This window comes from Oreochromis aureus, linkage group 11 (assembly GCF_013358895.1).
Source record: "Oreochromis aureus strain Israel breed Guangdong linkage group 11, ZZ_aureus, whole genome shotgun sequence".
In the NCBI taxonomy this organism is placed as follows: Eukaryota; Metazoa; Chordata; class Actinopteri; order Cichliformes; family Cichlidae; genus Oreochromis; species Oreochromis aureus.
In genome coordinates this window covers 23,126,250-23,150,593 of record NC_052952.1, presented here as the reverse complement: position 1 = coordinate 23,150,593, position 24,344 = coordinate 23,126,250, and the positions used below count along the sequence as shown (strand labels likewise).

Genomic DNA, 24,344 nt, shown 5'->3' with positions numbered 1-24,344 from the left:
TCTGGAATCAAAGCTTTTATTGCTGAATATTATATTAAACATTGCTGTCAGGATATAAGTAGCCTGAAAACAATTATAGTGCATCAATTATGTTACAATACACAGTATGGCATAGAGCATTATTTTACAATGAAGCAAGTAGTTTTACAGGAGCAATATGAAAAAGAGCACGGAACCCAGAAAAGCTACTCTCATTGACATAATGTCTCTCACCAGAACCACACACACACAGAGACACACCCACACACAAACACACCTTATCATTTGAGTAACAGTCCCGCTGGTTATCAGTTCATTATCCTGGCATGATAATGATTACTAAAAAATTAAATAAAGTATAACAAAAGAGCTGTAGCACTTATGACTTGTATTTCTACTTTGAAATGGCATAATCTGTAATCCTTCTGCCTGCTGAGCACCTTGGATCATAAGCAGCACTCTTTAATGTCAGAGGTCTTGTACCTTGAGTGTACATAACCGCAGAGAGTACACACATCTGATAATTGCTGTGTTGTTCCTCCATCAGGACCATCACTGATCAATCACACCGTTGCAATCAGGGATGGTTGCAGCTCTGGAGGTAGAGCGGGTCGTCTACAAATTGGAAGGGCTGGTTAGACCACTGGCTCATCCAGTCCTTCGTATGAAGAGGCATGTGAATTGATAAAACAGGGCTTGTAGTGTAGAAAGCATTATATATACTGACTGCAGTCATTTAATATCATAGCTTTGCACCTGAGGAGGGAGAAAAAAAAGATGCTTGCCTTCACAAAGTTCTAATATGAACACAAGAGCATCTTTTGCTACCGAAAACACTATCATTTTATACACCTAACCAAAGTGACTGAAGTAAATACTTTTCAAAATGAAAAGCAGTCAACTAAGTCTCACATGAACAAGGACTACAAGCCTCAGTCTCCTGGGTGAAAGTCTTATGTTTCACCCATTCATGAACCACAGCGTTGTCCCTACCAGACTCTTGTGTACATCTTGTTCCCAAGTTGCAAAGCTAAGATAATACAACAATGTGATTGTCCGGTTGCAATGGTGGTCCTGAAGCAAAGTTAACGAGACGCTGTAGGAACAACATCAACACAGTAATAGATAAACTCAGAGGCCACCTAACTGTGAATAAAGACAGGGAGAGGACTGAGTGTCTTAACACAAACTAACATTGCTGGATGGTGAACAAATTAGTGATTAAACCACACTTATTCTTGTTTCTCTTCTTCTATGAGAAAGATTTTCAAGTTAAAATCATTCAGTCTGGTTCTCTTGATCAACAAAGGAGGAAATCCAGTGACTGCTGAACGTGTGAAACAGTTCATGACTGGATTACTGCTGCCTGCTTCTCTACAGGTGAAGCCTGATACTGCAACACTTTTAAACACACGTCCACATGATGATGATGATGATGAGCACTTTGATCACTTCACAGTGTGTTCCTTGATCATCTCCTTTTAACCGTTAGCTGTACCATGTCTCCTTCATTCCTCCATTCAATCAGCTTCATTCAGCCACTCATACATTTACCTCCCAGCAAAAAACATTCACACTCAATGAGCCCTCCCCTGGCAGGTCCTCATTCAGTCCCACCATCCACCTCTCTCTGACAGAAATGAGCCATCAAGGTGTCCAAGTCTCGCCTGTCGGCCGCGGCGTACAGAGAGCTCTCTCCCATCATGCTGAGAGCCATGCGCAGGGTGGACCAGATATTGTCGGACATCATAGTGGCCGCAGCTCCTCCGGGACCCCTCGGAGCTCTCGCTCCATCCTCTACAGCCTGGCGCTGGAGAGATAAAGCTTCAAGGAAATGCTCCACTGCCTCTCTGTGGATTTAAAAAAGAGAACAGGATGGATTTATGCTCAATCTGCAACGTGCTGATATCAACCTGAACAGGCAACAGTAATAAAAAACTTGTGTAAACTAAGTTCACTTTTGCAAATTAAGGTCCATTTCTCACTGGTGTACACTCTGGTGGCCACTTTATTAAGTACACCTGGTCAGGCGTTGTTTAAGGCAAATATCTAATCAGCCAAATGGCTACAACATTTAGCTTTTTAAACATGGCGAAGATGACCTGCTGACGAGAGATCAGAGATCACAATCCAATACAGCACCTCTGGGATGTCAGGGAATCATTTCAAAACAGACGAAAATGTCTGAGGAATGTTTCCAGCACCTTGCTGAAGGTATACCTTATAAAGTGAATGTTAATCATCATCAACACAAACCTTTGTGAGATTTCTTAGATTTCTTGCACATCTGGTCTAGTGTAGCATCTTTTGTGTGTGGTCTAGCTGTATCACATAAGCCCTTTTTGCATTAGTACCTACTCTGATCGACTTGCCACAGATCGCTACAACTCGGATCGACTGGTTTTCCATTACAACCCAGTGTGCGTGCTGTTGCCATAGCAATGCGTCTGGGCATCCCGCGACGTAATTAAAATGCAACACGAACACTACAACAAAGGTGGATGTCTAGCCAAGAATATAGCCACAGACTGCTGCTCGGTCTGTGGCTTTTTGTCAAACTCAGGGATCACTGCGTAGCCATTTCCCTCATTGCTGGTTTCAAAAATGGCAGTTTTAATTTTCGTGAACGAGATGCTCTCATGACTCATCGAGTGATGCTACTGACGAGCCAATCGGTGGCATGCAGCATGACGATGTAACTTCTAGTACCTGCTTGGATCGCTTGAAACCCTGGCTGAGCAGCTTCTATGGCCTAACGGAAAACCCTGAAAAGCGTGGCGAACCATCCTGAGTCGATGGGAGTAGGTACTAATGGAAAAGGGGCTATAAAATACCTTGCACTAGGCGCCAGATTTAACTATAAACTGCCCCCTAGTGGAAGGTAAAAACATCTGGGAAGCAGCATAAAATTGATAAAGTTCAAAAGTAGCACTCTGACAGAATTTGAAAAGGCACAAAAAGCATTTGATGTGTATGTAAGCAGTAGAATGTCAGTGTGTTTAAGACAATTTGAAAGGTTTAGGGTTAGAATGCTGATTTTACATAACATGTTTTTTAAAAGTTTATGTAAATTTAAACTGCTGGACTAATTCCACATCTATCAGAAAACTGTTCTGTTAAGAGAGCCACACTCAGGTCATCAGTGGTAAGGTTGTGAACCACAAACTGAGTAAACCTTGACACTCCCCTATCATAAAAAACAGCTTCTGGAGGATTATGCATTTAATCTAAAGAAGATTTTACATCTTTACATGCCAAGACTATCTAGCAAAATACACATCAAAACAGCACTGTTGCCTCACCTATGCGCCCCTAAGTTTACACAGCTGATTCCCAAGTTATAGCGACTGCGTACAAAGCCAGGCTGCAGTTCCAGTGCTCTCCTGTAGGCGGCCACAGCCTCTTCTGAGCGGCTTCCGTTGGCTAGCGTGGCGCCCAGCTTATTCCACAGCAGATAGTCCTTATGGGGACAGAAAAACAAAGAAAAAGCTCAGAAACTGAGCACATGACATGAAGCCATTGGGATCTCTACAAAGGCTTCTTCACCAACCTGTGGAGTGACGGAGAGAGCAGCGCTGAAACAGTCCACCGCTTTGTCATACTCTCCACTGAGGTTGAAGAGGACGCCGAGACCGCACTGAAGCTGAGGGTCCACCTGGGTAGGGTCAACGTTGGCTGCTCGCAGGTACATGGACTGGACGTCAGTAAACAAAGACCTGCACGAGGGAAAAGCCATAAGGAAAGGGCAAAGAGAAAGCAGTATCTTTGTATTCTCCTAAACGTGTGTGATGCTCACTCTGGCAGCAATGACCCGAACCTCTCTCTGTCCTTCTCCCTTTCTTTGGAGCCGTCTTTGGAGCGTTCGCGCTCACTCTGCTCCCAAACAGAGTGGTATTTTGGATTGTGCTTTAGCCAGTCACGAAGAGTCTCACAGGCCTGCCTGTGCAGTGACTCATTGGTGAAACTGACAGCCAGCGCCATGAGGGCAGTCAGGTTGTCGTTCTTCAGCTCTATACACCTATGGGAAGAATGGTGGTGTTAATAAAAAGAAGAAGTAGTCAGACAGAAATACATCACTATTCATTTGGCACTGAAACTCTTTTTTGCAAGTGTTAAAATATGGAGGTGCTTTCTTGGTTGACAATATTTCTTTAGAGGTGACACTCACATTAGTGCGTATTTAAAAAGGTCTTAACAAAAATCTATGCATTTTGTGTTTGAATAAATGAAACCCCCACTTTACCATAGTCTCTGTGGTGGAAAAAAAAAACATTTTTTATATGCAAAATGTGTATTTATATGCTTACAGATACAAAACTATACACTACATTTGATGAGACAAGAGACAACATCCACATCCAGGGTAATGATAATAATAACAATGATGATAATAATAATAATAATAATAATAATAATAATAATAATAACTACATGTTTTACTACATGTTTTAGTCAACTCTGACTTCTGACCTGCGGAGGGCGCTGATGGCGGCAAATTCTTGCTCATTCTCTGCCTGACAGGTTCCCAGATATTGCCAAGCCTGCAATTTAATGGGGAAAAAAAAGACACATGGTATTATTTCAAGGGCCTTCTGTTGGAAGCAGGAGAAAAACATGACTAAAATTAGAAGTAGGGAGACCTTTTGGCCCACAATTTTATATTAACTAATAACAGGATGTTCAAAGAATTTAAAAAAAAAAAAATAAAAAAATAAAAAAGTGTAATGCAAATGAGAACACAGCCTTTCAGAGTCTTACCAGCTGGTTGTCTGGTTCCTTCTGCACAGCACTTTCAAAGAACCGGACGGCACCAGGGATGTCCCCTGCCTCCATCCTCTTCAATCCCTCTGACAAAGGGTCCGGGTGGGATAAGTAGGGGTTCTCCTCTTCAAACTGATAACCCTGCAAATGAAAACAAGGAAAACATGGAAACTTTTCAGAGAACTTGTGTGTGTATATGATTTTAATTAGTACTTATTAGGGTATATGAAACACAGGAAAACATTAGACATTGTGCATGAGAGCTGTATGCACAAAAATGCTGAAATCATGCAACACAAAACAGATAGCAGCTCTCAGCAGACGCCTGCTCTGAGCAGGCTGACGGATACCTTGTCATAAGAAGTGCTGAGTAGCTGATCGAAGTCAGACAGCCAGGGATGACTCTCTGCATCTCTCTTCGCCATCTCCTCCCACTCCTGCTGCAGCTTCTCCCAGAAATCCACATCACTCTGGCAAAATGACAGACACGCGTCATTACTTCACAGCGTATTGGAGATAACTTTGACCTTTTTCAAATGGAAGACGCTGCTGCATCGATGATGCTTTGTAGGATGGCCCTATATTTTTTTCATTCCTTAAACAGGATTAAGTTTGTGGGTTTTTTGTTTTTTTAAATCAAGGGCACCTTCATGCCAATCATTCAGGAAAGTTTCCATTTTCAAACCTCAACTCCGATGACACTCTGTGCTTTAACCTCTACAATACTACTTATTATACTTGGCTTTGGGTTTAAGGTTTTGCTTGTCACAGACTCTTGCCTCACCTCCACTGCAGCTTTCGCTTGTTGAAAATCAGGTCCTGATGTAGCGAACTCATCTACCCAGGCTTCAGCCGACTCCTCTGACACCTGAATAACAATGAAGAGCAATGAGCAGGGGTTGATAGGAATCTGTATGCACTGGCGGAGAAAACTGTTATTAGAGGGGGAGAACGGGGGCATTCAGAGAGGAAAAATATAGAGGGGAGTGAATGTGAAGGAGTAAAGAAATGAAAGCTGGAAGAACACAGAAGAAACCATTTTTCTCGTACTGCTTCCTTTATCTCCTTCCTAATTAACTTCCAGTTTTCTCCTAAGACAGTAAAAGCACTAAACAGCAACTAGATCCAGGAAATCTGAGACTATCTGAATGGATGGGTAGGATCGAAATCGTTAACACTGGTAGCAAAACATACAAGTAACTACAACTGCAGCTTGAAATAAAACATGTACAGCTGCCGCGACCACAGAGGTCGTACCTGCCTGACGACTCTGGCCCACTGCTCTGCTTGTTTAGCTTTTACTTTGTCAATCTTCTTATTCACCTCTGGGGGTTCCAGGGGAAGACTCCCTCCCCCCGTCTTCATCAGGAACTACGGAGGGAGGGGTGGCAGTAGGGAACGGGACAATGTTTCGAGGAAGAGGAGGAGTTGGTGTGGAGGATTTTTACAATTTTTTTGGAGGGGTGGGCAAAAAAAGGAGTAATTTGAAGTATCAAGAGGAGCAGATGAATAACAGGTGTTAATGGAGGCAATGGTAAGCCAAGAATTCAAAGGCAGGTTAAAAAAATTAAAAATAAAAAAATAGGAAAAGCATAATTCAGAGTTAGAGGGCGATGGCATAGATGTAATCATAATGTAGCATGAATATGGCTGACAGCTACACATGCACAACATAATGTGGAAGCCATTTAGGCCAGGAAAAGAACACGAAACAGATGTAAAGCAGAAAAAAAGCAAACTGAGATATCAGGTCAAATTTTTGACTTACAAAAGATTAAATTAAGTACAGATTATAGTTTAATTTATACTTCTGCGTTGAATCTATTTAGAGCCTGTGCATCTATCCCTGATGTTCCTGCAATGCTCTGCAATTTCCCTATCCAAACACTAGATGGTGGAACACAGATCATAAAGTCAACGTTTAAGTGTCTTACACCTGCATTCTATCTGGAGGCCACCAGATGGCGATAGCTGTAGTTGCAAAACTACTAAAAAAACCCATCTTCCTGTTTTGACCTGTGTAAACACTCTCCTGATGAGTTCATGGGCCCAGTCACTTATTTTGGGTCATACCGAATTTAAAAAAAAAAAAAAAAAATGATGATGATAGTGATGCTATCTTTCCTGCACACTCACTGGCTAACCACCTGTCAAACAAGCAGTTTCACAGTCAGACTTTGTCACAGGAACATTCTTGAGGTCATTTTTTTGGGTTTGTTTTTTTGCAACCAAGATCCCCTCTCTTACAGTCGATTTGAAAAATGGCGGCAGAAGTAGCCAGAGAAGCTTAAGCCCAAACGGCGCTAGTAAACAAGACTGTGTTGATGATACATTTATGGAGTGATGCATGGTTACAGCACAGAGCTTCACAAGGGTTTGCAGTAAAAACAGCATAGATTTAAGGCAGAAGTATAAACACCCCATTTCTCCAAATTCTGACTAGATTAGTAAAAATTAGTAAGTAAAAATAAAAAAAAAATTTAAAAAAAATTGTTACTAACAAATCAATCGCTAGATCCAACTTAGGAGGGGCCAAAAAAATAAAATAAAATAAAAAAACCCCAAAACCTTCTTATTTATACTCATTTAATCAGAATAATTTAATAATCCCTAAGGAAATTATGTAAATCGCGAAAAATTGACTAATTTGCTGCTTTGCAGAGTATTTTTAACTTTCAAATTACATGGTTCATTTATGCCCTCAGTGGTATATTTCTTTGTGCTGTAAAATGTTTTATACTATTAATTTTTAAATAGACTTCTTCTAGAACTTTTGTTTCAGGAATTATCCCATTAATATAGCAAGAATAACAAAACTAAATTTATTTGCATTTTTAATATTATATGTGTTGATTTTGTTGTAGTTTTCCCTTCTAATCACTACATTACACACTTGTAATGTTCTGCAGCAAACTATGGATCACAGACCTAAAATGGCAAGACTTACTGCTGCAGAAGCCTTGAGGCTAAACCTAACCTTTTCAGGATACAGAATGACTGAATAAAACATCATCACAGCAGTTCAGAATTTCTGACATGAACACAAACATAATTTTTTATTTTTTTTTTTTTAAAGAACCTATTTGGTCATTTTTGTCACTTGTGGGTTAAACATATTCAACTCTGATCTATATTTTTGGAGGGTTGTGTGTATTTTTGCATACACTCAGAAATGTAATGCATTTACTTGACTAATTATTTTGTCTTGTTTTTCTGGATCAAAGATACAGCTTAAAAACCAACCGTTCAGAGTATAACCCCACCTTTCCTCCATGATAGCTAGGTTAGCAGTTCAACATTGTTGTGACAGACCTTAAAATCCCAAAAGAGCCTCTATTAATCTGAAACCTTGATTTCATAAGCAGTAATGCCCCGTGCTTTGTTTAATACAGTTTTCTCTTGGTTTATGCTGGAAACATTGGGAGGTACTGGAATCTTTGTCTCTTGAGTCACCACTTAGCCAGTCTGAATGCATTTCAGATGCATCGTCTTACATCCTGAAGCCATATTGGTTCAACTGATCTAAGAGAAACATGAAATATCCAGCAGACAAACAGTCTGCAGTAGTATTATAGCTCAAGAAATCAGGCCTTCAAATCAATAAGGCTCCTTTGGGATTATAAAATCTCTCATTAATTCAGTAAAACGCAGCTTCTTTTCGTTTGGTCAAGTGAAAGCATTACGCCTCCGTACTTTTGTATCTGTCGTCTTTTAGAGAAATACATTCAGAGAGAAACTCAATCTGGCATCAGCCTTTTACTGCCTGAACTGGTCGAATACAAAGCAATGAAGTTGCACCTTCTGTGAAATCCAGAATGAAAGGAAAATCACGTCAAGATGGGAAAACCCCAAATCTTGGTCGCGCACATTAAAACCTAAATGCTCAAGAGGAGAAGCTGACAGTTATGAGAGCCCTTTCTCTGCAAAACAAATTCCATCTGCAACACTGCAGCCCGGAGACTCATATTACAAGCAGACTGGTGGCTGCTTCTGGTTACATTTGTGGAAAGTTTTACACTGCATCAGATACTGGGGTGATGAGTCACAAGGCTTAGCCTATACTGGGCAACAGTGAACCAGTGTTCAACCCGAATATCCAGCGTTCACAGTTGTAACCATCCTTTCCTCAGTGGGCTGCGACTCGTACCTGGTTGAGGTTGGAGGCCCAGTTCTGAGCATTCTCGGCCTGAGCTTTATCTGTGAGCTGTTTGTCTGTCTTGCTCTCCACTGTCACAGTGCCCTCGCCAATTTGCCTAATGAATCGCAGGAACTACACAACAACAAAAAACAAATTACAACAAAAAAAGGCATTTACTATTACTAATTCATCAGTTTTACACCAGTAATGCTAGTTTCTTCCCAAACCAGCAACTTTCTTCCCATACTGAGACAAAAGCCATGAAAAACCACAAAAATCATCTGTGCACCACACGCTACAGTCTCAAGGACCTACTCTACAAAAGAGTTAAAGAAAAAAGTGAAAGAACATGGTGATAGACATGTAAAAGGAAATGATGTGAATTATGGTGTCACAATGACACGCTGCTCACCTCTGTGTTTTGTAACTTGGGGTCATCAACCTTTGAGACAAGCTCATTGGCTGTCTGCCTCAGCTCGTCTTCTGCTTGATACTCCTTAGTCCTGTCAGATTAACAATAAAAAAAAACAAAAAAACATAAATTTGATACTATAAAACTAGAAGAAGGTCTTGAGCAAGAATTTCCCATGATATTTTAAAGTGGTCTAGAACAATAGTTCTCAGGGTTTTCTGAAGATCTTTCAAAGCCTTTCTTTGATCATTTGCTGTTTTTTCACTCATTTCGACATAAAATAGTTTTATTTTTGTACCAACAAGGTATTCCCAAAGACTTATTAATTGGAAACTTAGCATAAGGCCTAGGCATAAAAAAAGCAGCAAATGATCAGTATTTGAAAGATGGAAAAATCCAGAAAAGACCTGACACAGGACCTCAGAAATGCATCTGGACCTTCTACTGTTCACTGAAGCCTCATCAGAAATGGTCTCAGAGGAAAGGTTGCCGTCAAGAAGCCAATAAGGAAAGCAAACTGGGAGAAAAGGATGAGGTATGCCAAGTTACACAAGAACTAGAGTAAGCTACTGGCAACACGTCCAATGGACTGATGAATCCAAATGTGATACTTCTGGTTCAAAAGGTCAGGTGACAGGTACACCAATGAGTGTCTAAGCCATCTGAAAAACATGGTGGAGGTTCTGTCATCACTTGGGGCTGCAAGTCAGCCAAGTGGTGCTGGGGATCTTGTCAAAATTGATGGAATTATGAACACAAAAAAGTGTCACCATTGGGCTGAAAAACTATCATTTACCATTTGGAAAACTTCTGATTGGCAACAGCTTCATTTTCCAGAATGACAATGGTCACAAACAGACTGCCAATGCAGTAAAAGCACAGCTGGTTAGAAAACCATACAATGGAAGACAATCAGTCATGGATCATTTCAACAGAATAGAACAAAAGGCAGCCAACACCCAAAGAAGAGCTTTGAATGTCCTTCATGAAGAGTACTTAAAGAAATTATAAGAAACCTTGTCTAAGACAGTTCAGGCTGTGTTGAAGAATGAAGTTAGTCATAGCATAGCATAGCATAGCATACTGCTTTTCAAGCACATTAGAATTGTACACACCATTTTCGACTTGTATTCTGTATTTCAATGTATGTTACAGATGTTTCAATGACACCCATTTCCAATTTTTCATAGAATATAAAATATAAATATAAAGCAATGATGACGACTGGCTCAAGACTTTTGCACAGTACTGTAGGTTGGAACAAATCACTTCAAATATAAACTGCGTTTTACACTCTCGTATTTAGAGACCAGTGCACAATGATAATTATACATTTTAAAGGATTCTTTAAATCAGCTTTCACTTCACGTTCAGCTGCTTCTACCAGAGCCTTAATGGATTAACTCAACACTGTCAGACAAGACTAGATCAGGTTAAATGTTTAACAATTCAATAGAAAATTCACTCACCAAGAAGAGAACATTATCACAGTTTTTTTAATTGCTTTAAGTTCTGCCAACAGCACTCTTGTCCTCCTTGATTCTCCCTCACATGTCTAGCCTACATTTTCTACATGTAATGCAGTGCTTATAACCCCCTCCACCCCCTGGCTCTATCCACTGCTCACCATTCATTTGCCTTGTCTCCAAGATCCCCCAGCCACAACTTCTCCTCAGACTGCTCCAGATACTCTTCTGCCCAGCGGCCAGGATCTAAAAATGAGAAAAATTTAACAATTAAAAGACAGCAAACACATAATAATGACATAAGCCGTTTTCACCCATGCAGTGCATCTAAAAAAAACCCTTTGTAGACACCTAACAGAGCTGCATGTGAGAATTCACACGTCTGATACTGCTGGATTGGACATTAAATGGTTTATAACCGTCAGCTCCCTTTTAAACAGCCTGTGCCTGAGTCTATGTGAGAACAGTGCAGGTAATCATTCGATGGACTCTCAGCACCCTCAACAAACAGTTTATTTTTAGCAGTGAGTACAATTTTAAAGTAGATCATCTCTTGCTTTGTGCTACATGTGTGCAAGGACAACCTTCGAAGAAGCTCGGATGCAATTCTGCTGACATTGTCCAGAGTTCATGTGTCAGAACAGCTACACTATGAAGACTTCGTCCTAAAGATATTCACTCTGATTTGAGCAAAAAAATGTGATGACATGAGACAGACTGATGATAACGGCAGAAAGATGATTTGCTCATTAAGCAAAAAATGCACAGAAGAAGGCCAAGAAAAGCAACGAAAACAAAACACACCTGCTGCCTCGGCAATAAATTCTTTCGTCCAATCAGCATCTGCAGTATCACCAAGCGCAATGAGCCCCGGGGCGGAGGCAGAGTCAGAGCCTTGGAGGAACTCCTCCACCCAGTCACCAGAGAGAGCCAGCGCTGCCACATCAGGAGCTATGACAAGGAAATACGAAGAGGTTCAAATTTACTGAAAAAAAGGTTTAAAAAAATCTTTAAACTTCATCAAATAATGATGAAGAGCACCTCTCTGTGGAGCTTGTCTGTAGCTCTGCTGGTCAATCTGCTGCATTTCCTCTAACAGCTGACCCATGTCAAAGGTCTGTGGAGGGCGTGGAGGTTCCTGAAGGAACTCGTTAACGAGCTGGAACAAAAACATAAATTTGATATTAAACCTAACAGTAACTCCTAATGATTTTTAAACACGCTGAGAAAACCTATTTTAGCTTTAGGGTGTAAACTTGAATTATATACTGTACAGTCTTAGAGCAAATCATTCAAATGTAAAGAAAAGGACTTACATCTTCCTCAGTTGCAATTTCAATGGGAGTGGGGTGAATCTGTTAAAAAAATAAATAAAAAAATAAATTACCGTATAGTATGTTTTACTTGAATGTTTTGCACAAAAATGTTAAATCAAGCAGCTCCAGTGATAAAGGTCACAGGAGCTTGAAAATATATTAAGAAAAGTTATTCCAAAAACAACACTAGTGCTTTTGCTGTAACCTGGTGCCAACTGCACATAAAATTCTTGAACTTTGCACTTAATATTAATAATTTTTAAAGGCCAATCAGCTCTTAAACTGCTATATAACAAGGGTGACAGAGAGCAATGTTAGATTTTCTAATTAAAAGGAAAGATATACTTGTAAATTTACAGCCCTACAACAGATTGTGTTAAATCTTGTATTCTTGTAGCAGAGGCACTTTTATACATTTACTGTATGCATTGATACAGTTTATGCATTTTAAGTTAAAAGCATGGATCCAGGAAATATTGTTCAGATCCTGCCTCAAAAAGCTCGATCAGTTATTCATAATAAGGAGCTTTTCTAAGAGTATCTTGATGCAAAGTGCGTGCAGGACAATATTCTGTTTTGCTGATGAAGAACTTGCCTTCTGTCTTTGACACTGCCGACCACCTCAATTTGCTCAATAGGCTAAGAATCTGGGTGGGTGTGCTGGGCTCTCCTTTGGAGCAGATCATAATACCTGTCACCATCTGTATAAATGTTCCTTTTCTGTGGCTGCTTCTTAGTTCAGGTTCTCTTCCTTGTCTCTTGTCTACGGTGTGCCACAGGGTCCTCTTCTGGTTTTGACTTTAAGAGTTCTGCATGGACAAACACCTGAGTACTCATATTTTCTTCTTTTGGGTAACCTTTTGTTTTGATGTTCTAGCATTTTTGTTGTGAGGTACTTTATGATTTTTATCTTGAAAGATCCAATATTAGTCAAATTTTACTTACCTGAATTCAGTTCTATGTTGTTCTGTATTTACTTTGCTGTGCATCATGCAAACGAGGGCCCCTCATTAACAGGAGGAGTAACAGAACATGGACGAACCCAAGAGCAAGGCTACAGCTGTTAATGGTATTTCACACCTGCTACACCAACTACTTTTACTTTGTGTTTGCTACTGAACCAGAATCTCCAACAAGATGAAGCTTCGGGGTCTCAGAAGTTGATTAATACTATTTGATAATAATATCCCCATTTCTTGTCATCTCCACACAGGAAAAGAAGAAACTAGCTTGGCTATGAATGACAGTGGTATGAAACAGCCCAACAACTCACTTTGAGATTAAAAAAAATGAAACAAATGCAAATAACGTAAGATGAATAACACAGGGTTGTCAGGTATTATTTCACTAATACATACCACTCAGCAAATTTGAACTCTTGGATGTAATTCTTTGTTACATTTTATTTTATAAAGTTACAAAGGGAAAGTTTAAGTAGAGTCTAACATTGCCTTAAATAAAAAATAATGAATGTCAGCCCCTTCCTCACAGACAAAAAATTTGGTTTTATTAATTTAATGTTGAAACTCAAAAAGTTTGCTAAAAAAATCAATAAAGAGACAGAAATGTCCTTGTTATTTTTCAAAGTGACCTCAAACTTCTAAGCATATCGTGTAGACAACAGAGCTCAGAGCCTGATGTCTTACAAAATACTCACTGGAGGTGCTGTGGCGTTCCGCCATGGCCCCCCTTCCTTGGTCATGTGACTGGTCAGCTTCATGAGGGGATTGGCTCCCCCACATTCTGCCTCCACCAACTCACGCATCGCCATGGCAACACAAGGATGAGGCAAACCCAATCAGACCACCTGCAAACTGAGAAGAAGAGCAATAAATGAACCACTCATATTCAGTCTGTGTTCAAGAAAAGTATTGCTATGAGAAGAGAGTTGTTACAGTTTTATTTAGTTTTATTTTGTCTTCAGCTTAGCTTCACTAAGTTTCCCCGAATGGCTTGGCTTTTTTTTTACTTTAGTTTTGACTGTTTACATTTTTTTTTTTGAGTGTAAAATATTTTTGCTGCTAGTTTTCTTTTCCCCTCATTTGCAGTTTTTATTTATTTACTTAATATTAGCCCAGTGATGGACTGGCTTTTTTGTTTCTCGCTCAGCATCAGCTGGAAAAGGCTCTACGCCCACTCTATGACCCTGCACTGGGTAAGCCATCCAACCATATACATTCTTCCACTTTCACAGAGCTAACACAGAAACAGATAACTGTTCACGCTAATTTAAAATCACCAGTTAAGCCAACATGTGCGTCTTTAGAATGGGGTGCTTCCAGGAGGCCTGGATGCAGGACCTTATTGCTGTGAGGCAACAGCGGCTAACCACAGCACCAATGTGTCGCACATGAAGAACACGCAAACTCCACACAGAAAGGTTCCAGTCAGCAGGTGGATTCAAGGCCACTTTGCTGTAAGTTGGCACCGCTGACCACTGCACCACCACGCCATCCAATTATGATTTTATCTATTACCATTTATTTTCTTTTTTCATATTTAGTTTTACTGTGATAATCATGCAATGGACTATGTAGAGTGAAGCACCTCAATGGAACAATTAAAAGCTGCAAATCCTAAAGCATCCAGTATGAGATCCAATTTCTAATTAGAAGATGACAACACTTAAATATTTGAGACACCAAACAAAATATAAAATGTTTTAATTTTTAACACTCCAAATATTCAACCCAGAAAGATATTTTTTAAAATTCGGTACCAGAGAGTAAGTTTTTAGTTCAAATTCAGTTAGTCCTTCACATTGTTTTGTGTCCCTTCCATCACATCTAAAAATAATTATTCAATTTCCTGACCCCTTTAACAGCTGACAGGCCGAGTGAAATCTTCAGGCTGCTCAAATAGCCTCATGAAACACACACAAATTCAAGCTCCATCTGCTGTTTTTCATTTCATCTTCTGGCTCTTAGTGAACCATTAATAATGAGAATGTGATGGCTCAGCAGGCACAGGCATCCACAGCATGTTTCACTTAACTCATCTGGTACGTTCAGAAGATTTTTGCTTTTAACAGCATTTACCAGGATAAATAACATCAGCATCACTATACTATCACACTGACTACATATAATACTATTTTATTTAAGCAAATCTTCTAATCAGTTGAGAAATGCTTATTTTGATAAATGCTAGCACAAATACTCCGGATTTGTGTACGCATTACTGTTAAAAGCTCTTGAGCCACCCCTCATTTCTTTATATTTTGTTAGGAAAATTGAAAATACATGTACTGGCAATGATTTCTTGAAATGTGCAAACATGCATTGAACTATAGAACATAAGCTGAAAAAAAAAACAAAACACCCCAACAAGATTTGTACTACTCTAATGCGCTTTAAAGTTAATATCTGGAACTTTGTTATGCAAGCTTTCTTATAATTTTATTAAGTAGTCTTCAAGAATAGTTCTCCTCTTTGGACGTTGGCTGCCTTTTGTTCTGTTCTCTGTCAAACTGCTTCAATCATTTTGAGGTAGATGCTCTGGGGAGGACAATCCATTACTGATAGTGTCCATTTGTGTGTTTTGCTATCCAGGCAGTGAATTAAGCTGCTGTCAATCAGATGCTTTCCAAATGGCAAAATCTGATGGATTTTCTGTGTTTAAAATTCCATCAATTCTGACAAGATCCCAGCACCACTGCCTGAAAGGGAGGAAAAAAAAGGTTCATACTCACCATTGTACCACACTGACGACAGTTTGAATCAAAAATTTCAATTTGGATTCATCATTCTAAGATTTGCTGCCACTGATTTTCAGTCAATTTCTTGGATAATTTGGCATACCGCAGGCTTTTCCACTGAGACCAGGTTTTCATGGATTTTTTCCTCATTCTTAAGAACCTGACTTTGAGATATTTCCAGTCTGCTGTAAATAGTTTTTTGTTGTTGTTGTTTTTTGTTCTTTTAGGCCTAATGTAACCCAGAGTAAAATCTGTTTTACTAGCATTTAGCAATTTCCTGCACTTATTTCCTGCCATTGAACACATCACCAATACATGACTCCAACCACATGACTTTGCTCAGCCAATCGGATGGCATGTAGGTCATAGTAAGCCTGTCCCGGCTTCCTCCCGTCAGATGCGTGGAGGTCGAGGGTTCTGCCAAGATTCTCAGCCCAGCTAGTCAATGTGTTGTCATTCAGCACCCGGGTTCAGGCCTGCCGGGTGGTTTGTGTGTCAGTAATTGTCTAGCTGGGCCGAAGAAGGTTGGTAAGAATCCAAAACATAGCGCCTCCAGCCCTAAACCAGGGTTTTGCTTCCGCTGCGGAGAAGATGGTCACATTAAGCCACAATGTGAAAATGCACCCAATTCAGCATTGGTAAGTGCTAAGCGGAAACAATTTGACAACAAACAAAAGTGGCAGAAGCAAAAGTCCTCTGCTTCTGAGGATTTAAACTAGTTCCAGTTCCTGTTGAGGGGCAACCAGGAGCTGAGCTGGACCAACCTTGTCCCGCTAAGAACAAAAAGCATGCCAAGTGTGCAAAATTGCAGACAAAGACAAAGATCCACACTGGATTACCGACAGGATTAGTTGGATCCAGATGTACAGCAGAAGTCAGCATTGCAGGTTGCAACTGTCCGTGTCTACTGGATACTGGTTCCCAGGTTACCACAATACCAGTTTCATTTTATAATGAGCATCTCTCCGATCAGCCAGTCCACCCATTGAATGAGCTTCTTCATGTGGAGGGGCTGCTGGTCAGTGTGTTCCATACCTTGGGTATGTTGAAGTTGCCATGACGTTTCCAAAAGACTTTCTTGGGAGTGACTTCCCAGTTCAAACGCTTGCACTTGTTGTTCCTGATGTGAGACCTGATTTTCCAACCTCAGTACTTATTGGCATGAATACACTTGAAATTCTTTATGAACAATTCTCTTCTAGTAACTGTTCATCATTCCAGCCTACCTCTTACGGGTACAGAGCAGTTCTGCAAACTCTCCAAGTGACGTACCAACAGAATTGTAATGATCATCTTGGTGTTGTGACCACCCTTAGTAAATCTCCTGTGCTAGTTCCAGCTGGCTGCACAGTTGTGGTCGAGGGTTCTGCCAAGATTCTCAGCCCAGCTAGTCAATGTGTTGTCATTCAGCACCGGGTTCAGGCCTGCCGGGTGGTTTGTGTGTCAGTAATTGTCTAGTCGCTCTTAAAGCTGGTACACACACTCAGGTTCCAGTTGTTGTATCCAACGGAACAGAGCAAGACATCTACATACCAGCTTTGAGTGTCATTGCAGAGCTGGGAGCCTATGACTGCATAGTCTCTGAGCACAGTGTGACCAACCCCCAGATCAGGAGATGTTGTCAACATCACTCACTTTCAATTTTGGTGAGTCACCAATACCAGCAGAATGGAAAGAACGGATTACAACAACACTGAATGCCATGTCTGAAGTTTTTCACATCATGACTTGGATTTTGGTTGCACTAAGGAAGTGAAGCATCACATCAAGCTCCATGACAATACCCCTTTTAAACACAAAGCAAGACCTATTCATCCCCAGGACATAGAAGCTGTTCAGTAAACATCTTCGAGAGCTTCTAGATGCTGGTGTTATCAGGGAGTCGGAGTCATCATTTTCATCACCCATAGTGGTTGTCAAGAAGAAAAATGGAGACATTCGACTATGTATTGACTACCGCAAACTCAACTTGCAAACGATTAAGGATGCGTATGCATTGCCCAACTTGGAGGAATCGTTTACAGCACTCACTGGATCGAAATGGTTCTCCGTGCTTGATCTCAAATCTGGTTATTACCAGATCGAGATGGATGAAGCCGATAAAGCCAAAACCGCTTTTGTAACGCCAATCGGGTTTTGGGAGTTCAATCGAATGCCTCAAGGAGTTACTAATGCACCTTCAACGTTCCAAAGACTCATGGAGAAGTGCATGGGAGACTTGCACTTGAAAGAGGTCCTGGTGTTTTGGACGATTTGATCATATTCTCCAACAGCCTTGAGGAGCACGAAGACCGTTTGCTGAGAGTGTTAAATCGCTTGAAAGAATTTGGGTTAAAACTTTCTCCAGAAAAATGCAAATTCTTTCAGACATCTATTCGATACTTGGGCCACATTGTGTCAGAAAATGGTGTTGAGACAGACCCAGAAAAGATTGCCACTTTGAAATCCTGGCCAATTCCAACCAACTTGAAGACCTTGAAATCTTTTCTGGGATTCGCTGGCTACTATAGGCGTTTTATTAAGGGGTATGCCATGATCGCCAAGCCACTCAACAACCTCACACGTGGGTACCCATCCACACACAAAAGCTCCAAAAATGAGACTTCTAAGAGCTCACAGTTTGATCCCAAGCAATCCTTTGGTTCCAGGTGGAGTCCTGAATGTCAGTTGGCTTTTGATACACTCATTGACAAACTTACCACTGCACCAGTTCTAGGTTTTGCTGATACGGCACTGCCTTACATCCTCCACACAGATGCCAGCACCACCGGATTGGGCGCCGCCCTTTACCAAGAGCAAGAGGGGAGACTTAGGGTGATAGCCTATGCCAGTAGAGGTTTGTCATCCAGTGAAAGTCGTTACCCAGCTCACAAGCTTGAATTCTTAGCACTGAAGTGGAGCGTGACAGAAAAATTTCATGATTACTTGTATGGAGCAAATTTTACAGTGGTCACGGATAACAACCCACTTACCTATATCTTGACATCAGCAAAGTTGGATGCTACCAGCCATCGTTGGCTGGCTGCTCTTTCTACATTCTCGTTCAAGATACAGTATCGAGCCGGCAAGCAAAATCTGGATGCAGATGCACTTTCCCGTCGGCCCCATGATGGTACTTCCTCTAGTGAACCTGCTCAAAAAGATGAGGAGCTAATTAATCAGTTTACTCAACAACATCTCTCAAGCAGCAGTGACGGTGAAATATCAGCTGAAGTCGTCGATGCGATTTGCCAAAGCTGTGTTGTCAGGACCCAAGCTGGGAATAGTCTGGTCGAATCCCTGTCCATCAACACAGCAGTGCTTCCTGAGAATTACTCAGAAGATTCCCATGGACTTCCTGTTATTTCCACCATATCCCATTCTGAGCTTTATGAAACACAGAGAACTGATCCAACTCTCCGGGAGGTTATTCACCAGTTGGAGTCAGGAGAAAAAGTTCCCCTGACAGCCAGGAAAGAGCTTCCTGAAATTCCTCTTCTCCTTCGAGAACTGAATAAATTGGAGCTGATTGATGGTATTCTCTATAGAAAGAGATATGAAAATGAACAACCATCATACCAACTGGTCCTTCCGACAGAACTGCGGCAAACTGTTCTCCACAACCTCCACAATGATATGGGCCACCTGGGAGTAGAACGGACCCTTGACCTTGCCAGGACTCGGTTCTATTGGCCAAGAATGGCAGTGGATGTAGAGAATAAAATAAAAAGCTGTGGCCGGTGCATTCGCCGGAAAAGCTTGCCAGAGAGAGCTGCTCCTCTTGTTAACATTCGGACATCACGTCCACTTGAACTCATTTGTATGGATTTCCTCAGTCTCGAGCCCGATACCAGCAACACCAAAGACATCCTGGTACTGACAGATCATTTCACCAAATATGCCCTTGCCATACCAACACCAAACCAAAAGGCAAAAACTGTGGCTAAATGTCTTTGGGAAAACTTCATCGTTTATTATGGAATTCCAGAAAGACTCCATACAGATCAAGGGCCGGACTTTGAGTCGAAATTGATAAAGGAGTTATGTGCCCTGTTGGGAGTCCAAAAGTGTCACACAACACCGTACCATCCAAGAGGAAACCCAGTAGAGAGGTTTAATCGCACTCTACTGGCCATGTTGGGAACTCTTGAACCCAAACAGAAATCCAAATGGAAACAGTTTGTAAAACCACTCGTCCATGCATACAACTGTACCAAAAATGAAGTCACTGGCTACACCCCATACGAACTAATGTTTGGACGTTGTCCTCGTCTCCCCATTGACCTCGCTTTTAATCTCCCTGTACGTGAGAAAGAATATCAGCCACATTCACAGTATGTCCAAGACTTAAAAGCTAGGTTGAAAGAAAGTTATCTGCTATCTTCAAAGAATGCTGCAAAGAACGCTGAGAGGAACAAGACTCGATTTGACCAACGTATTATACCATCCAAACTGGAAGTTGGAAGCAGAGTTTTGGTGCGGAACATGAGGCTGAGGGTAAACATAAACTTGCTGACAAATGGGAACCAGATGTCTTTGTAGTGCTGACATGTGCCAAAGATCTCCCGTCTACACAGTAAAACCAGAATGCAAAGACGGCCCAATTCGCGCACATTGCACAGAGATCTCCTCCTTCCGTGTGGGTTTCTTCCTGCAACAGAGTCAGGAACATCAGATGAGACTATTCCAATCACAACCCCTTTAACTCGTCAACAGAACAAGAAACAGCAGGAATCTCCTGAGTACTTTGTTGAAGAGGATGAATTGGAACCAACTTTTGTCCATCTTGCCCCACTCCCAATGGAGTTTAGGGTGGAGAAGTCTCTCAGCCCCTACAGTCTTTTCCTAGTGGTGAGGAGGAAGAAGGTACTCCAACACCTAGACCTGAAATGGGATCAGCTGGGGAAGCTCTGTTAGGATCTCAGAGTGAAAAACCATTGGAGTTTGATGCTGATGAGACATCTGAGGCAGATTTGCTTGAAATCTTACCCGAACCCACTCTTGAAACCGTATCTACAGACTTGTCCGATCCTGAAGTCTCTGACAACTTAACGGCCGAGCCTAGTCCTGTGACATTACCAACTCTTAATAGCTCAGATTGGGTTACTGACCCCCTCTGAGGCGGTCAACGCGTCACAGATCACCACCTAGGCGACTTCAGTATGCCCATTTAGGCGATCCATTGATATCAGTTGTTCAGTCTCTGTTACATAGTCTGTCAGATGCTTTAACCACCACAACCACCAATTCTAATTCTTCAGTCGTACATGTTGTGTAGTGTTAACATGCAACGGGTCGTGCATGTATTCAAGGGGAGGTGTAACCCAGAGTAAAATCTGTTTTACTAGCATTTAGCAATTTCCTGCACTTATTTCCTGCCATTGAACACATCACCAATACATGACTCCAACCACATGACTTTGCTCAGCCAATCGGATGGCATGTAGGTCATAGTAAGCCTGTCCCGGCTTCCTCCCGTCAGATGCGTGGAGGCAAGCCAGGTGACAGAGCTGTTGCAGGTTTGTATTGGCAAACATTTGCTTTTCCCGTTTTAATGCATTTTTTTAACCGCAACTACCTTATGCAACTTAGACGCTGATTACTGTGAGCCAGAGCCATAGTGTTGTTGTGCACTGAACAGAACGGAATTGGTGAGTTTGAACTTTTAATTGACTGTTTGTATTGCTACCAGCTGACGCTAATTGGCTGCTGCCGGTCCAAACAATTTGATTTTGATTCTTGATTTGACCGATAGTTGTTGAATAACAAATGTTGTGAAGCTATGTAATATGTATATAGCAGTTGAAATGTTTTAGTTAAATCCTTGCTGGTTAAATATACTGTTTGTTTATTTATAAATTGTGTACACAAGAACAAGAATACCTTAATGTATTTAGCTTAACTGGCTGACACTTTTTTTTGTATTCTTGTGATTTCTTATTGGCCTTGTTTATTTAATGCAGGCCAGGTGAACCTTTTGGGTATGAAAAGGATGGCGAGCCAATGAGCGGCTAGGAGCAGGACTCATTCTGCATTGGAGCTTCCACTGGTTGGGTAGGAAGCTATCAAAGACGACGCTCTGTCCCCATTTTCCAAATACACTGATTTCCACAATCATACACACCATTCCCCCCGTTTATGGACAATAGCGCTTGGACATTTCTCATGGACATTCAGATAAAACTCATGGACTTCAGTGTGGATCAGTGGTTTTGATGTTAACATGTGTTATTTATGGGGAACTGTTTTTGAGAATCTATATTGCTTGGTATAAGCCATAAGCCAGAAGAATTTGCTTAGTTGTCTTTGTGCACCCCCACTGGGTTTTGATTACTTGAATAGCTGCAGCAGGAGTGATTATTTAAGTTTTCCTTTTCTGTTTTTGTTATTTTTCTTTGGGTTTTGGTTTAATACATGGTACCTGCAAAAGCATTTTGTGTTGTGTGTATTTATTAATTACTGCCCATCAGCTCCAGTAGCATTCCCAAATCTTCTGATTAACCTAATATTTCACTCAGTACCTAGCCTGTATTAAGTCATTAGCGCTTCATCAGTGTTACACTAACACTTCTTTTCACCTCCACTTGTCCGGTTCGCTCAAAAGGTTTTTAAGGACATACTGCACACCATGCTGAGACATTCCAAGCACTCAGTTAACAGCTCTTTGGGAATTACTTTGTTGAAGCAAAACTACTATTGTAGATATATCAGACTGTTATCATTGACATTTTTCAAATTAATCTAAAGAAATGATGTGTTTTGCTACAGGCTGCTAGTAAAGTACCTGATGATACAGTTTATTCTTTGCCAAGCTGCTTGTACCAGAGTCGACACAAGACTGGTGCATCGCTTGTGTTAGGTGCCTTTTATATGCTTGAATGATGGATAGTGGGTCAGTGTTAAGAGACTAAAATAAAAAAAACATTCTTCTGAAATTGGTCAGGTACAAATACTGGGCTAAAAATGAATGAGAAAAAAAAAACAGCCAATATCTAAATAAAAACTTTGAAATACCTTCAGAAAGCCTTGAGAACTTGAGAAGTGTTCAAGACCACTTTACTATATTACAAGAATGTTTGGCTCCTCTGTGAAGCAAAATATAAAGAAATGAAGAGCAGCATGTTTGCACAATACTCCATATCAGGTCTAAAATAACAGCTATATAAACTGCAAAAGTTTCAACTGATCCTGTTTCATCTGATGATTACTCACCTAAACATTTAAAAGCAAAATAATAAACAATACTGTGACACTGTTTCACTCTGAAATGTAGTCCCAGATGTATGAAACTCTGCTGCTGAACTTCAATGACCCCTATCAATTACATATGCTGACCTCCCTGGAGAGGAGGAACATAAAAATTAATTCCCTTCCTAATCCCGCATGTGAGCGTCTACCTAAAAACACTTCAGTGACTATTACACAACACCTTACAGGTGGACTGTTGTTCTTGCTGTCCAGGCTGAAGATTTAAAGGCTACTTTAGTCCCACCGCTTCAAATGGCTGCTGTATTATGATTAGGGTCAAAGTAAGAGGATCAGACAGAGATATTAATACACACATTACCAAAGACGGGCCATTATGAGACCTGTTTATTGACTACAAATCCACGGAGACGATAGGAATAGGCGAAGGTTGCTTTTGTCACACATAGTCCACTAGTTATAGATATCAACTAAACACACCTGCCTGCATTGTTACCTTTCTGGGAGCACTGTGTAATAACATAGAGCTGCTCGGGGCTAACTGCAGCTTCAGCTACAAACAGCAACATTAGCTCGATAAGCGATACTCTGTGGTATTTATGTAACCAGCGTGCTGTTCATGAAACCTAAAGGGAAACCGAGGACGCTCACGACCGTCCGGAACTCAAAAAATATCAGCTGTGGCTAGCTGGCTAGCTGCAGTAGGGCCAGTGCAGAGATCACTCCCGTAGTGTGCACCCAGCGAAGAAGCATGAATAGACGGGAAGCATACTGTTCACCTCACCGCCGACAGCTGCTGCTGTATCCGAGCGACAGTCCCTCCCTCCGGCGGTATGTCCTCTCTTGTCCCGCTCTCACACCTCCGTCCGAACAAATTTTCCAGCAACCGTCCGAAACCAGTCGCTGAGTGCTATTAGCTCCCCGCTTTTATTTACCTTCCTCCCCCATGACCCACAAAACCCTTCACCGCTAGCCTGGCTCGTGCACGTTACGCCGGTTACGTATTCTTCAACTGGTTTTACGCATGCGTAAGGAAGCGTTAGTGCCTGAAAAAAAAACAGCGTAAAGAGCCTCACGTTAAAATGTAACATGCCTGAGAACAAAGTCCGCTTCTCGGATGAAACATGTATTTGTTAAAAAAAAGAAAAACACGGAAGTAACGCGCAGTGCTGTGCAGAAGTCTTCAGCCAACCATCATTTCTTTATATTTTACTTCCAAAGAGCCTGATTTCTGTCTTTGATACTTGTTTTGAGGAATAATTCTCCACGCTTTTTAGAGATTTTCACTTAAAAAAAAATAAAAAATAAATTCAGCCCTGTTCTTATACCAAACCATTTTGAGAGGAACGTTTATACGTTTTAGCCACTAAACACTGATATATGAACCATG

The 24,344-nt window shown here is 41.0% G+C and overlaps 1 protein-coding gene and 1 long non-coding RNA gene across 6 annotated transcripts; one reads left to right on the top strand and one right to left on the bottom strand.

Moving 5' to 3' along the window:
• Positions 1–23,958, bottom strand: pex5 (peroxisomal biogenesis factor 5). Of its 5 annotated transcripts, none has more exons than XM_031744184.2 (16): positions 23,734–23,958; positions 13,730–13,886; positions 12,073–12,111; positions 11,798–11,915; positions 11,561–11,707; positions 10,918–11,002; positions 9,291–9,381; positions 8,888–9,010; positions 5,525–5,608; positions 5,091–5,210; positions 4,738–4,881; positions 4,450–4,520; positions 3,776–3,997; positions 3,530–3,695; positions 3,282–3,439; positions 1–1,829 (listed from the first exon to the last, which is right to left on the bottom strand). In XM_031744184.2, the coding sequence occupies exons 2-16, from the start codon at positions 13,841–13,843 to the stop codon at positions 1,583–1,585; spliced, it is 1,929 nt and encodes a 642-aa protein (XP_031600044.2). In that variant the 5' UTR covers positions 13,844–13,886; positions 23,734–23,958; the 3' UTR covers positions 1–1,582. The 5 variants fall into 5 exon arrangements, with proteins under 5 accessions (XP_031600044.2, XP_039475573.1, XP_031600045.2 ...); XM_039619639.1 differs by having other exon boundaries at positions 3,797–3,997; positions 23,739–23,958; XM_031744185.2 differs by having other exon boundaries at positions 13,730–13,879; positions 23,739–23,958.
• Positions 21,095–21,725, top strand: LOC120442674. Its single transcript, XR_005614854.1, has 3 exons — positions 21,095–21,267; positions 21,341–21,399; positions 21,712–21,725. It is a non-coding gene; the product is annotated as an uncharacterized LOC120442674 (long non-coding RNA).
• Positions 23,959–24,344: the final 386 nt, after the last annotated feature.